The sequence below is a fragment of the Rhinolophus sinicus genome, linkage group LG10, assembly GCF_036562045.2.
Source record: "Rhinolophus sinicus isolate RSC01 linkage group LG10, ASM3656204v1, whole genome shotgun sequence".
Lineage (NCBI taxonomy): Eukaryota > Metazoa > Chordata > Mammalia > Chiroptera > Rhinolophidae > Rhinolophus > Rhinolophus sinicus.
The window spans coordinates 18,207,769-18,224,623 of NC_133759.1; the positions used below are offsets into that span (position 1 = coordinate 18,207,769).

Here is a 16,855-nt window from a genome sequence, read left to right on the forward strand (position 1 = left end):
ATTTTTAAAGGATTATAATCAAGAATATCTGACGACAATGCAATTAAGATAGAAACTGATAATAAAAGGGTAACTAGAAAACCACCGTATTTGAAACTCAAGAAATGTACATCAAAAACCCATGCCCATGGTTCAAAGAAACTACAATGGAAATTAAAATATGCATTAAACTGAATGACCACTGACATCAAAACTTGTGAGAATGGAACTTAAACTATGTTTGGAGTAAATGTGTAACTTGAAATTCATATATTAGGAAAAGAAGAAGAAATCAACACACTACAGTTAAAAAGAACACCTCTCCTCCAAGGAAACTAACACAGATTAATGAAATAAACACTGTAGAAAATGTCAACAAAGCCATAAGCTGTTCTAAAAAAAAAGCTAAGAAAACTTATAAAAACTGTGAAGGAAAATGAGGAGCAATATAATGAGGGAGAAGAGACAGAAACAGAAACAGGGATGCAAGGAAAAAAAAACCAAATCTTAGGAGTGAAAGGTACACATTAAAATAACCATTAAGTGATAATAGCAATAATTTTACTTTAATCTATTTGAAAGTTTAGATTAAGTGGACAATTCCTTAAAAAAAAAAAATAAATAACTTACCAAAACTGACATAACAGAAAAATCAAACAATCCTGTCTATAAAATAACTAAATCTGTAATTAAAAACCTATGCACAAAGAAAAATCTAGGCCCAAATGGTTTATACCAGCAAATTCTATCAAACACTGATCATTATTTCAGGAATGCAAACTTAGTTTACACTGTGAACAGAAAGTCTCTGTAATTCACTATATTTACAGTAAAGGAGAAAAATCAGAATCAGCTCTATAAATTAAGAAAAAAAAACACTTGATGAAACAAAATTCTTTTATGATAAAAAACTCATAACAAACTGGGAAAAATATGTTTTCAATCTGACCAAAGGTATCTATAGAAAATGTACAGTAAACTTAGGGAACAAGACAAGTTTACCTTTTCTATGCAGTACATTACTGGATGTCCTAACCAGTGCAGCAAAAGCTAGAAAATTAAATATACATCCATTAAAAACAAATAAAACTGTCATTATTCCCCAATTATGATGGCATGTTTATAATAAATCTGAATTATCAGAATGAGTTTAACAGATTGTTGAGTACAATTTTGACATATAAAACCAAATTTTCTATATTACTGACAATTGGAAAATAAAATTTTATAAGACAGTATTTATCAAAAATAACATACCTTGTATTAAAAATTACAAAAATTGCAACACCTATTTTAAAAATACAAAACAAATTAAAGATGACCTAGACCAATATAAATCGAAGGATATGCCATGTTCACAGAAGACAATATTTCAAAGGTGCTAATTTTCCCCAAATATAGTTGCAATGCCCAGTTAAAAGTCCAAAAAGGTTGTTGTTGTTTGATTTTTTTTTTTTTTTTTTTTTGGTGTAACTGATAATTTAATTCTAAAATTTATGTGAAAAAGCAAAGGGACATAAACAGCCAAGAGAAATTTAAACAAGGTGGGTATGGGAGACTTGCTTTACCGTATCTTAGTTATCTTCAAATTACATTAAGTCAACACATAAAGCTAAGTACTCTATAAAATACAGGATCAAGAGACAGACTCATACAAATACTTGGTTTACAGCCAAAGGACTATTGCACAGCTATAGGAAAAGGATGGTCTTTTCAATAAATGGTGCATGGACAATTAGGTATACACATGCAAAACAAAACCCCAAACATAAAACAATTTACAGCATACTCAACAAATGAATTTCTAAGCTAAGTATAAAAGGTAAAACAATAAAGTTTCTGGAAAATATGAGACTATTCACACCTCAGGTTAGGAAAAGAATTTTTAAATAGGACACAAAGCTTAAGGCAGACAAGAGATTGAAAAATAAGACATTAAAATAATGAATTCCAGGCATTTTGTAAAGATGAAAGGCTTATATACAGGATATATAAAGAACTCTTACTAATATAATAAATTTAAAAAAGAAAAAACATCAGAAAAAAATGGGCTAGAACTAAAGCTGTATAAAAAGGGGATTTCCAAATGGCCAACCTCATTGGTAACCTGGGAAAGGCAAGTTTAACACAAGAAATCATTATTCATCCACCAGAAAGGCAAAATTAAAGATGGACAAAGGCTGATTAGGATCTGGGAGTAACAAAAACCTTCATATTCTACCTAGCAATTCTACTTTATTAGGTAAATACCCACAAAAATATATGTGCGTAACCTCCAAGAGAGATGCAAAATATTCCTATAGTATTATTTGTAATATCCTCAAGTTAGAAACAACGCAAATACACCACAACAATAGAATGGGGCATGTGGGGAGGGGGAGAGAGGAGAGAGGAAGAGGGCCAGGGAGACAACATATAGGGAAATACTGTATACAGAGGTGCCAAAAAAATGTATACACATCTTAAGGAAAAAACTATTAAAAGTGTAATAATATATACTGATAACAAAAGATGAATACAAGTCATGTTTGACTTCTGCAATTACAAGAGGTGCTCAAAGTGGTAACCATCAGCATCCAGACACTTCTGATATTGGTGAACTACTGCTTGAGCAACATTCACCAGTGTCGACTTGTATACATTTTTTTATACTAGTATATATCAACAAAAACAAACTTACAGCTGCATGCAATATTCTGGATGAATTTCACAAGAACTGAAGCTAGATACAAAAAAAACCCACACATATTGTTGTTAGATGCAACTGAACAGTATGTATGGAAATACTTAAAAGTGTTAAAACAAGAAATCAAAGTAATTACCCTAACAGCAAGGCCAGTGATTACCTTATGGAGGGGATGTGGGACAGGCCAGTGACCGGGAAGGGGCATGAAGTTTCTGTAATACTGGCACTGTTCTATGTTAGTGACCGGGATTGCAGTTACAAAGCTGTTTGTGTCCACTAAGGGTATACGAGGTCTGACAATTCAGTTTGCGAACTTGTCACCATGCGCTTACATTGGTAGCACTGTACAAACAGCTCGGTAAGGTTTCATAACCTTGGTGTATCAAGTGTCTCACAGCTGTGTTTGTGTCGATGTGTGGCGGTGTCTTGCTGAGTGGCGTTCATTATTGTGTGCTGTCGTGAGAATGTCTGAGCTTAAATTAGAGCAATGAACAAACATTAAATTTCTTGTTAAACTTGGCAAGTGAAATCAGGGACATTTTAGTCCAAATTTATGGGGATAATGCCATGAAGAAAACAGCAGTGAACAAAAGGATTAAACGTTTTTCTGAGGGGAGAGAACATGTCACTGACAGAGAGGTTAGGGTGGCCAGTAACGAGCAGAACTCATGAAAACATTGCAAAAATTCATCGAATTGTGCGTCAAAATCATCGGCTGTGAGAAGCATAGCAAACCAAGTAAACATTGATAAAGTTAGGAAAATCTTACCTGAAAATCTTGGCATGAGAAAGGTGTGTGTAAAAATGGTCCCAAAGGAGCCCTTGCATCACGACAACGCACCAGCTCACATGGCACTGTCTGTGAGGGAGTTTTTAGCCAGTAAACAAGTAACTGTATTGGAACACCCTTCCTACTCACCTGATCTGGCCCCCAATGACTTCTTTACCGGAACATAAAGGAAATATTAAGAAGGCATTTTGATGACATTCAGGACATCAAGGGTAATACGACAGCTCTGATGGCCATTCCAGAAAGAGTTCCAAAATTGCTTTGAAGGGTGGACTAAGCGCTGACATCGGTGCATAGCTTCCCAAGGGGAGTACTTCAAAGGTGACCGTAGTGATATTCAGCAATGAGGTATGCAGCACTTTTTCTAGAACGAATTCGCTGTCAGGCCACGTACATTTTTGTGTTCTGTTACATTTCAGTTTTTTAAAAAAGTTTAATTTAAAAGAAACAATGGACATCACATTTCTTTACTGGTTGCTGCCTCAATTTTCTAGGTCTCAGCTGCAGACTGCTTGTTGAGCTCTACACTTATCCATTATTCCACCTACCTTGGTTGAGTATTATACGCAACAAGGCAAATGTCCGACAAAACCCACCATTGAGCAGCAGCAGTTCCAGCAAGATGAAGAGAATGCTGGAGATTTATTGCACAAGACGAATGTACTCAACACTACTGAACTGCACATTTAAAAATGGTTAAGATGGTACATTTTGTTACATATTACAATTAAGAAATTAAAAATGGTGCAGTAGCTCCAGATTCGATGTTCTTATGGCCCCTCAGCTATGGAAACAGCAATATTCTATAGGATGCTGACCTCTTGGTCATGGCCTAGAGACTCAAAATGAAGTAAAATTCTACAAATGCAAACTCAGGTAGGTAACAATACAAGTTTGAAAACCGTATTTTATCTTTGCACTTGCTGCCGCACTGCCTAATTTATATTACAAACTTCAATTCTAAGATGTGGAACAAAAAAAGCTGTTGTACAGTATAAAACTTGGAGGTCTTGATATTCAATACCTCGCCCTGTGATGTACAGTGCTGGTGATCACACATGAAATGAATTTAGAGATCTAAAGATTCTGAGCCAATTATCCTATATTCCAATGTATTTAAATTACTATAATTTCACTTCTTTGCTACAATAAAATCACCAAATGTTGTTACAGTATGGTGTTTTATTGAGGCAATCCACTGAATCAAAATGGTGTTCCCTAAAACTGAGAAAGGTGAGCGATCGATCATTCCTACTCTGAATGAGACAATTCTACAATGAAGATTAAATACCAGGACTTTATGAAGCAGGGCTGTTGTTAGAGTCCTATCCTCATTTAATTAAATGGAGACAAAATTGCTATGTAGCTAGGTGTTCTCCCCCTAACTGATAAAAAGTCAAAACAATTTTTTCATTCTGGGGTAAAAATAAGGCAAAACAAAATAGTTAGGTCTAAATTGAACTGACTGAGCACTTCTTTTCTACACATATTCTCTAAAACCTTTGTAAAAGTGAACAAGAAAGGAAGGATGTGTTTAGTACTCTAACTCCTTTGAAACACAGAAGATTTGTAAAAGACACCACACTTAACACAAAACTTGAATTAATTTTATTTTCCCTACAGTCAACAATGTCTCTGCATCGAATTTTAAAGCAACAAAGTAAAATAAAATCCCCCAAATGACAAGGTATCAGAAATCCAGATTTAGTTACACTTTATTTGTGAAAATGTTCAGCCATTTTATTGGTCTGTAAAAGAACCACCATCTGGGTCAAAAATGAATTCTATAAATCAAAGAATATTCTACACTTTGGAAAAGAAAATCAGTAACATTCTCACTGAATATTGTAAATTACACTTTTCTTCATAAAAGGTACATACTATTCTGCACTTTTCCACCAAAAGCAGTGGTGTAAGTTATGCTTGTTTTATAAAAAAAAGTTATATCTTGTGGCAGGAAAAACCCTTTCTCTTTTCACTTTTACTAAACAACTGGAGAAAATTCTCAAATCTATATAAAGTTGCCTATAAGCTGGAAAAGTGAACATGTTCAATCTCCATTTATATTTTTAGTGCATTTTTGACAACCATCACATTTTTAATAAAAGTAAGAAAATGCATATAGCATTAAAGAGTGTTTCATCAAATGCTTTAAGGGATTAAAAAAATATGGAGCAGACGACAAAAATTATCGTGATGGATGAAACTGTTATAACATGAGAAGTCCAGGCAAACTACAAATCCTTGGTCTCTGGACACCTGTCCACTTTAAGAGTTTTTCCCTTAATCTCTTACATGTAAACATAGTGCTAATCTCAGTACTAAGAGACTAACTCCATCCTGGTAAGCAACATTCTGTGCAGTTGCCATGATTTCCAAAGGATATAAATTTAGCCCTTGAATGAACAATATATGAGATCTGCTCTGTTAAGTACCTGGTGAAAATAACTGCTAACAGCAGCAGTAATATGTCAACATAAAAAACTATTTGAATCAATTAGTTACTCAGAGGTTCATCTTTGAAACAGCAGCTTATTCTTAGAGCAAACAGTAAGCAACAGAAAAATGTACATTTGATGAAACATTCTTTGCATTGGAAAAACATGAAAATAAATATAATTCAAAGAATTATAATTACGTTCCTAATACCTCTTTCTCAGACCTGTACTAGTTTACTGGTTCAATAAGCTCTCACATCACATTTTGTCATTTGTAATTTATATATTGCTATTTGGGTAATTCAAATAAAATGTAAGTCTTGTAAAATAATAAAAACATTGACAAGTATGCATGTGCCAGGGACCAAATTAGAAGGTTCTTTGGTGCAATTAGTCCAAATTCTCAGATTTGAAGGATAAATGTACCAATAAAAACAAAAACAAAAACCCTGCTGTTAGACATTTACAGCAGTGCTCTGTCTTGCTTCACATGACAAATCGAAAACAGCTATTCTCAATAAGCCAATTTTATTTTTTAAATCAGGCATTGCCAGAAAATTTTGTACATTAACCTGGACCAGTGATGGTTCTGTACCCTCTGTTGCTGTGAAACATGACATGAGCTAAAGGCAAAGACCGGTTCTCACAAGGACAACTGCTTCAAGTTAGGAACCAGAACAGTATATTTAAACAGTCTTCTTAGATATTTTCTTGCCTTTCTTAAAAACGAGCTTATTTTTAATGTAGCCACGCTTCCTTTTCGTAGTCTAAAAAGAAAATAGAATACATGGTATTAGCACAGGTTCCCTACAGATTAAATACACACAGTTCACTGTACTGTAATGAAGACTCTCGTAGTCTCAGCTCTTCCTATGGCTGAACTCCTTGAACAGTCAGTGAGCATCACTGACTCTTCTACGCCGAGTATACTGAGATCCAGGACAAACCGGACTAGGTCCCTAGCGTTCGGATGAAATGACTACCCGGGCATTACTCAAATGCATACTGCATACTCTTTACTCACCTCCCCTCTCAACCACTTAATGCTTAGCTGTAATAATTACATTTCCAGGTATGAAAGAATATAACACTAAACTAAGGAGTCAGAAAATGTTTATGCTGCTCCTGGTTTGGCCTCCAAGAATTTGCTGTATGTCAGAAATACACATTAACTAGTAACTTTTGGAGTCAGTTTTATTTGTAAAATGAGGATGATTGTAAAAAAATAAAACAAATAAAATTACTTGGCATATTCTCCAATTTAGGTAGGAAAAAAAGCACTTAATAATGAAAAGAACAAAAACCAAAAATCCAAGAAAAAAACCGTACTCTTCCTTGAGTTTCATAGATCTTTAAAAAATAATACATTTTTCTTAACACTTCAGGATCCCACTAAACTACTTTCAACAGATGTTTTCTGGTATAAAAAACCAAATTAGTACAAATGTGGTGGCAGAAATTACTGCAAAAATGTTTGCTACGTTAGAATCCTATAAGATAAATCATATCGGCACAGGTATCTGCCAATCATGTATACCCACAGATATTGAAAAAAGGAAATAGTGTTTTGGAAACAAGTAATTTAATGCACTATCAAAGCACTGGGTTAGCAGAGGCTGAAAACTCAACAGATTGATTGCTCAATTCAATTTTTACATTTAAACACAACTTTTAGAGGAGGTTTCAGAAACTTAACATAAATCATGTACTGTGTACATTTATGATGTTCAGTTTAAAATAATTGATAATTTTTTCTAATAGTGACAAGAATACAAGGACAAGGCAAAATGCAATCCTTTTTAAGGTTACAAAAAGTAGCTGCTGTTAACCTGTTCACAATATATGTTAACTTATTACTAAGTTACTAAGGCAAAAAGTAAAAAAATTCAGAGGGCACAATTTAAAAAAAATTCAAACCAGGTCAATGAGTTAGTTTTTTTTTTTTTATCACCATTATGGTTTCTAATATGAAACCTTTCTGTGAGATCATATAAAATGCCCTGGGTCTAAGCAAAGTAGGTAGCTCGGCCCTCAGGGTGTTTTTCTCGACGGGCAGTGAGCCCTGCCCAAAAGCCTTTTCTGCAGCCCTGGACTACAATTCCTAGTGCCTCAGCCATGTCAGCTTGGCAGTGGCAGGAAAACTCCCAGAATGACTGCTGTATCCATACCCTCCACCCTCAAAGTAAAAACCAGGGTGGAGAGAGGAAAGCAAACAAAAAGCATTCCTAGTACTAGTACACAGCAGAGAACATAAAGCCATGGAAACCAGAAATTCAAGATCCATGTTGTTGGCTACTAGAGTATGTCTGGGGCATACAAAACAGACTATCAAAATCTTTATCCATTCACTTATTTATTTTTTGGAAACAATGGGAAGACAAAAGAGGTCAGATTAAGAAAATTCACTATCATCAGGCAGACAAGTTCAATGGCTGTGTTTTTCAGAAAAAGTAGACTTAACTGGGCCTAGATGTTTTAGGAGTAACTGCCTTGAGACTAGTGGCATTTGCTTTGACTTCTGCACTGATGTGACTCACCAGTTTCTCCTACCACATGCGTGTGAGAAACCAGATCATTTGATGTAAAGACTGGTAAGTGAATCTGATATGACTAACATGAATGTCAGCTGTATGTGACATATTTAAATACATTAGCCTAGATATGGTAATCTATATCTGGCACAGAAAGTATTCATTTACAAAGTTTCTATTGACCTATCTATCATACAGCTATACTCAGCACTTTTATAGTACAAATTAATCTGTATTCTGAATATACAGAGGTTGCCAAAAAAAGTACACATTGTAAGAGAGGAAAACTGTATTAAAATTGTAATACTCAATATATACCGATAACAAAAGATGAATACAAGTCACATTTGACTTCTGCAATTACAAGAGGTGCTCAAAGTGGTTGCCATCAGTGTCCAGACACTTTTGATTATGCAAACTACTGCTTCAGCATAGATAACATCTCTTAAAATGTGTATACATTTTTTTGGCACGCCTGGTATTTGAAGTATATTTTAAGTAATGTAAAGGGATAAGACAATTGCTTCAATGATTTAAAATACAGTATAGTCCCCTCTTACTCACGGTTTCAGTTATGTTGGTCTGAAAATATTTAATGGAAAACTCCAGAAATGAACAACCTTTAAGTTGTAAATCTCATGCCAATCTGAGTAGTGTGATGTAAAGTTGTGCCATCTATCTGCTCTGCCCCAGCTGGGACGTGATTCATCCCTTTGTCCAGCGTCTCCACACCGTACACACTCCCTTAAGTTAGTCACTAAGTAGCCCTCTTGGTTATCAGATCCACTGTCAAAATATTGTAGTACTTGTGTTCAAATAACCCTCATTTTACTCAACAATGGCCCAAGAGTAGTGGTGCTGACAACTTGGATGTGCCAAAGCGAAGCCTTGTAAAAGCACTTCCTTAAGTGAAAAGGTACGTATGTATAAGAAAAACCAGTTTACATAGGGTTCGGTACTATCTGCGATTTCAGGCATCCACTGGGGTCCTTGGAAATATGCCCCGAATATAAGGAAAGACTACTGTAACTGATGCGAGCAATGTAAACTGAAGCACCTTTCAAGGCTTAAGACTGAAAGCAGTCTAATAATAATTAGTATTATAAGGATAGTACTTTAAAATACAACTTAACATTTCCTGTTTCCCATCTCCCACAGAGGGCAACCTATATAAATACTCATTTTTACTAGTCTTTTATAGCAAAGATTAGATGTACTTGGCTTAAGTGAGCAAGAATGACCTCCAATAATATATTTTATATCTCATTAAATATTTAGTAAAAAAGAGCTGTAATGATAAGATCATCATAATTCCTGCCTACACACTTTGTCATAATTACATTTGACACTAATTTCCTTAAGAGAAACCATTTTTTTTTTTAGATTCTATACTCAACCAACTCAAGCTTATTCTTTACTCAATGATTAATAAAGTACATCATACTAAGAACAGAACGTGAAAATGCAATATAAATTTGTTTTGACCAAAGATGAGGAACCAATTCTCGCTGTATTAATTGTTTGGCATTTTTACTTTCACAAAGGTTCAGAAAGCAATGATCAGACACGTCTTACTTTATGAATAAGTCTTACTAATGGGAACGGCACAAAATAAGCCATAACACCTCTGGAAAATCTCAGCTTTGGTTCTCTGATAACTACTAAGCTATCCAAAAAAAAGGTGCTGTTTGGGATATCTGAGTGCTCAGTTTGAAAGCAGGCTAGCTTGCTATTTGCTTTTTATATAAACCATAGTCTTTATAGACCTGGCAAAAGGAAATTTATTAGCAATTTTCAGTAATTATTTTTCAGACAAACCAACCAACCTTGTGTTACCCTTTTACAGACATGACTTCACTTGGTACCCACCTTCTTTGACAAATACTTCTGTTTTGGGATAATGTTGGTGATTCGAGGTTTGTGGTCTAGTGTCTCCCTGTTATCAGGTGCTTTCACTTTATATATCCTTACAAGCCAGTGTTCTGATGTAAAGGCCTCCTCCAAATGCTTGAATTTAATGTCCTTGTTTCCAATCTCAGCATTACGTGTTCGATCAAAACCTGGGGGTGTACGAAAATCCAGCTGCAAAAGTGATATTAGTACTGGATGTTAACTATATTAGAAAACATTCAGTATTAGGAGGTAGTAAATGTTATCATTAAAGTAACTCTCCACCTTTAAACTAGGAAAATAGAACCAGAGTAATGTATTATAAATGGTTCTCATATGCTGCTAACTAGAAAGGAAGAGAGAAACTAAATATATCAGAATTAGAATTTCACTGAATCCTTAGAGTGGATGAGGAGCCTGCAGGCATTAAAAAAACCGAAACAGCAAAATGAAATCCATCAAAGCCCTTTTTTTTAGGTAGTAAGGGAACACACAGAGGGGCTTCTTTTCTGCCTCAGGGTCTTACACTATCTATCCTCTCAGCCTGAAAGTTCCACATTCAGCTCTTTTGCATAGCTGGCTGCTTTCTTCCCTTTGGTCTCAGCCCAAATATCATCTCTTTGGGAAAACATTTTCTTGAGATTAGTAGTTGAGAAGTCTCCTCCACTATTTCCTTATCTTTTATTCTATTGTGTTCATTGTCAATGTTTTTATTTATTTTAAAAAATTACCTGTATCCTCCACCAGGATGTAAGCTGCATTGTGACTTTATCTTATTCAGAGTGGCTTTATCTCCCCAGTGTTACTTGCTCAATAAATGCACAAGCAAGCAGTGAAACTACAACCTGACAGTGGGAACTACAAAGGAAGTTTAAAAAGCCAAACCAAGGGAGGATTTATGAGGAATAAAGAGATTTTGAAAAATTGGGGGTAGGGGAGAAGACTAAGAAATTCTCAGACAAGTTTATGTTGACACACAAACAAAGCATAAGCGAAGTCAACTTGAAAGCAAACCTAAATCTACTACTCTAATGACGGAATTACTTGTTCTTGCATATCTACGCAATAGAAAAGTTATATACTTCACGTCTTAAACATCTATTACTCTTAAGTAGGGAAGGCACCAAAATGAACGCATGCCAGAGCATGGCTTAAAACTTGATAAACTTAAAGGACAGGAAAAAAACTCCTTTGGTACTTCATTAGTGAACAGAGAAACTAATCTTTGACGCATTTTCTGAGGTAGCTAATTATTATGGCTGAAGTGCTTCTTTCTTAGCAAGAGTTTAGAGATTAGGCAGTGGCCTTTAGAAGAAATCAAAACAAAAACAAAAACCTTAATTTAGTAGTAAAATTACTGTCTATTTTTTAAAAGCCACCTACAGAGTAATTCCAAATTAACAGTGATGAACATTATCTTGATCCCTGGTGTTTGCATAAAATTAAACAAGCAATTTTTCCTTCTAGTATCAACCAGAACACAATGTGGAATAAGGTAGCTTTCACTGAAATCTTGGTGTGGACATTTAACTTTTATTATAGCCATGCAATGTAAGAGCCATAAAGAACCTTAGAAATGAAGTCATCAGTCCAACTCATTCTATTATATACAGAAAAGAAAAAAACAACAACCCAGGGACGGTATGTCTTGTCTAAGAGTTATATGACTTGACAGAGCCAGATCTAAAACCCATGTATTATGCCAGTAAATCCATTGTTCTTTTTGGCACAATGTCTCTGTGCACATTCACTCATTTTGTGGGTCCTTAAACTTTTGTACCACATCATTCTAATTTTCTGGAAACTCTGACCCAGATAGTCCTAGCTATCTGTGGTAATGAAGAATAGGGATAGAGTGAATATCTGAAGTGTCTATATAATTAAACTCTTTAATTTCAGGTGTTTTCCCCACCAAGCAGCGAAGTAACCCACTTAATACCACACTGTTTCCTAAGCTGGAAGACCTCTTACCTGGAGAACAATGTCTTCAAAAAGCATGAGGCCAAAAGGTTGGATGGCAAGTAAAAGGTTGGATTTGACCCTAGTATTAATATTTTGGAAATAAATATTTGATCTGAAATTTTTTCCCTAATTTTTCACATCGAAGTTTCAGAAATCTAAATTTAATGGAGGTGGAAGACTCTAGATATGAACATTGTTCTTACAGCACAACAGAAATATCATTATCTTGTGTTCCAGATGCAAACAAAATTTTTAAAATATTCCTTTAAATAAAGATTATAGAAAATCTGGATGTAACTAACCTGCATTTCTCCAAATCTGTAGTATGACATTTTATACATAAGGCAATTCAACAAAGTGGGTGATCCTGCTTTGTCTACACGGAATTCTCCTTGTGGGGTGAAATAGTCACTTTCCTACAAGAAAAAAACCCAGAAGTTTCTGTGCCAGTTCAATTTAACACATTCAAAGCTATAGGTTTCCCTCTACATTTCTCTCTAAGAACCAGCTTTTAGGGTATCTTCATAAAGTCATATTTAGTTGCATCTCAAAAAAGTATTGTATCAGAGAATTAATTTATAAATTAAATGTGATCCCTAAAAAAGCCCACAAAACGATCATACGTCTTTTTTAAAGCTGAATCTAGAAATCATTCATAAAAAATGAGTATCCAAGAAAACACAGAAAAAGAACAATACTCTGTTGGAGGGAGAAAAGGCCATTAATGCTACCAGATTTCAACCATGATATAAAACTTCAATAATTTAAAAAGCATGGTACCAACACTATGGTTTTAATACCAGGTGGATTCGCTCTCTCCAACTTCCCCATCCTCATTCCCATTACTCCTTTTGAGAGTTTTCTTAATTGTTGTTCTTTATTTTTCCTGTGAACTCTAAAATCAATTCTTTAGTTGGGATGGGCAGTGCTTAAAAAACCCTAAGAGGGCGCCAGTTTGGCACTTTTATAAATAGAAACTGTCTAGAAATTTACCATACAGAGGTACTTGTACGCGGGTAAAATAATGAGTGTAGAAAATTATTTAAGAAAATGACAAGTGATTACTATGGGCTCGTTTTCTTTTGGGTGGGGGTAAACTTATATTGTATATTCTTTTATATTTCACTTTTTGAACCATGTGACTGTATTACCTATTCATAAAGTTTTAAAATAGTGAATCTAAAAAGCATAGGAATTCAGAATTTCTATATAAATGTTCAAAGCATGTATCTGGAATTATCACGTCACAATTTTAAGACTGCTAAAGGAACTTCACAAAAGAAAATCACACACTGGGAAAATTAAGATTAATTTCTACAAATAATTATTAATTATAGTTAAGGAAAAATGTCATAGTATTTACATTTGAACAGGAAATCCAGGGCTTTGCTCTATTTCATCCCTGTCACATGAAACATATGCATATATTCTCCCAAAGGTTCTTTTATTCTGGAGCAGTGGTGAGTCTCACTCTCATCTTTTGTGCCTTCATCATGTAAACCACAATGTTGGGTACCTATCCTCTAAGAGGTTACAACTCAGTGTGAGATACATGACGTAATCTACCTACAAAACAGGTTGTATGTGATTTAATGATGAGTACAGATATGAATGTACCAGAGAAGGGTTTCTGGAAAGAGGACAAATTTGTGGTGGGTAAGGTAGCCCAAGAAAGAGAAGAGTATAAAATACCATGTGTCAGATGTGTCAAGGAAAGAAACCACAGGGCAAGTTTCATGGGCTAGAGTAGACTGACAGAGTGGGCAAAAATTAGTAGAGGGACAAGAGGCCAGTAAAGAAAGCGAAATAGTAAGGGGTTTGCATTCCAAGCGAAGGAGTTTGGATTTTACACCATTGCCCCATTAGAGATTACGGTGTACACCAGCCATTAGGCTGAGGCTTCATCTACAGTACTCCAAAGTCTTGTAACAGCGATACAAATGAATTATTCCTGGCATCCCCATCAGAGATAACCTGAGGCTGCCTAAGTCACCATTATAACACCAGAACATAGGACAAGACCTAGTGCTTTGAGCATATAATGCTGACCGGCCCAAAATAACTTGCCCATAGCACGAAGATGATAGTGGCAGGGTTTTCATTCGAACCCATGTCTGTCTGGACCTTTCAAGGTCCTTTTCCTTAATCTATGGAAGACTTTTAAGCTGTAAAATGACATGATCAATGTAACGTTAGATTGGGAGATGGAACAAGACTAAGGCAAAGACAGCAATTTCAAGGTTACTGTCCTATTTCAAGTGTATGATCATAAGAGTCAGTAACATAGTGGAAGCAATGGAAATGGAAAGAAAGCGCAGAAGTAAAGCGAAGGAGTCAAAGCAAGAGTCTTGACAACGGATTGCTTCAGAGGGGAAAACAGTGGTATCAGGCATGGGTTTCAAAAGTTTTATGACTGGAAAAATGCTTATAGTATATTTAATAAACAGTAAAGTCAGAGTGAAACTAATTTGGGGGCAGGATGATGTGATTAGCAAGATAAGAATTACTTGGACACTGTGAGCTGCCTTTCACAGACCTGAACTGATGAAGAGTTTCTTACCCGAATGTCTTTTGGATGTTCCCCTTCAGCTATCCTAACCATCCAGAGAAACTTGTTGATGTCATCACCAGAATAGCCAATAACCCCTCCAAAAATAACCAAAACATAATCTACATCAAGACTTCTCATGATTTTATAGGCTGCTGTTTCATTTGAAGACATAGCTTTTCCCACCTAGAGAATAAAAAAATGAGAATGTGTGTACTTAGTCCCACAATATGCTAAAAATGAAAATTAATGTATATTTTTACCTTAAGATAGAATGCATCTCAAGAGTTTGACTTACATGAAAGTTTTACAGAAATTATTTTCTATGAATTCAATAAATTTACTGACATTTATAAACACCTCACTTACTACAACCAATTATAGCAGAAATCAGAATACAAGTTCTAATATTTTGCTAATAATTAAATTTCATGAAATAAGCAGGCAAGCTTAAAAGAAATAAAATTTCTCATAACCTCAAGGCCAGGAATGACCAGCTATCTAACTAGCACAGATATATTCTCCTCAGTCTACCAAACATCTGATGATTAGCTACAACACAATTACAAATATGTAAAACTCATTTGGTTAACACCCGTTATCTATTTAAAATCTTTAAAGAACAGAAAAGTGATTACCTTATATAAATTAGTTATTTAATAGAGTGAACATAATTTACACGCCTATAAAATACAGTGCATTTGTTTCACATATTTGCAAATAATTTTCTTAATTTATAAAATAGAAAATACAAGTTTAGTGTTTTAAAACTTTCAGATTTTGTCTAATTTTACAGTGAGCTAAATATATCATGAGATCTGCTAGGAATCAGCCTATAATTTTGAATGATACTTAAATAATACCATTCTTAAAAACAAAATAAATATGTATTACCTTGAACTCACTTTATTGAATGAACGTATAAATGTATAAAGAGGAATTCTGAGAATTCAGCAAGCAAAGAGTACTTTTACCTTCATTTTTCCTACTTAATCACAAGTAAAGCTTGATTGCTAAGTAGTAAATAAAGACTTGTAATGTTGATCTTGTTTACCACTTACCAGTGCTATGTGGCTGTTATTCCAGGTGTTATTATCCACCAAAGTAGTTCTATTAGCCATTCCAGCTATCTGATAGCCGTAATCCCACCAAGACATCACTCGGGCATGTTCATCTGTATTCTGCCTTAGCCAAAAGTAAGCTTCTCTAAAATCATCTAAGATATTCCTGGTGCTGAAAAAGAATCACAAAATCCTTTTAAATGATATCTATAAATATGAAGAGGGTAACTTAAAATCTTGAGCTACAAAGCCACTGAATAATTTCACGTTAAGGATAGTTAAGTAAAAGCCTCAATGATGGGGGCGGGGGAAAATCAATGAAGAGCTAGACTAATGCTTTTTAAACTTTAATGTGCATACAAATCACCTGGATATCTGGTGGAAAAAAAATAAAAAGCAGATTCTGGTTTAGTGGTTCTGGAGTGGGGCCTGATATTTTGCAAGTCTATCAAGCACCCAAGTGAAGCAGAAGCTGGAGTGGGAGAGTGGAGAGCCAATATATAAGTCAGCTGTTATTCAATCATCACCTGGAGGGCTTATTAAGCACAAATTGCTTAGTCCCACCCTCAGGCCTGATTCAACAGGCTTAGGTGGGATCAAGAATTTGCATCTCTAACAAGCTTCCTGGTAATGACTTTGCTGTACAACAGGTTCTTGAATAATTTTCCTTGTAAGTTATAACACTGATGAGATGCCATATAAACTTAACTCTTGTTCAGTTCATCTATGGTAAAATTGGTTTCATTGTATGTTGTTTTGATTAAAAGTCACAGGACCTATCAACAACATTAAGTGAAAACTTACTGTGTACCCAAGGACCACATTTTGAGAAAACCTAATGTATATGTTATATATGCAAAGATATTCTGGACAAGAACATGAAATACAATGATTGCTATCCATATCTTCCAAAGGGGCTGGGCTGGGGGGCAAGGCACAAAGAAAAACATGGTAGATTCAAAGATACCCT

The 16,855-nt window shown here is 34.9% G+C and overlaps 1 protein-coding gene across 1 annotated transcript in view; it reads right to left on the minus strand.

The window, feature by feature from the left end:
* Positions 1-5,040: 5,040 nt before the first annotated feature.
* Positions 5,041-16,855, minus strand: part of STT3B (STT3 oligosaccharyltransferase complex catalytic subunit B) — an 85,773-nt gene continuing 73,958 nt past the window's right edge. Inside the window, exons 12-16 of the mRNA XM_019727747.2 lie at positions 15,886-16,057; positions 14,837-15,010; positions 12,579-12,692; positions 10,294-10,506; positions 5,041-6,660 (exon numbers count right to left, since the gene is read on the minus strand). Coding sequence (XP_019583306.1) covers positions 6,580-6,660; positions 10,294-10,506; positions 12,579-12,692; positions 14,837-15,010; positions 15,886-16,057 — 754 coding nt within the window. The 3' untranslated portion in view covers positions 5,041-6,579. The remainder of the gene's footprint in view (positions 6,661-10,293; positions 10,507-12,578; positions 12,693-14,836; positions 15,011-15,885; positions 16,058-16,855) is intronic.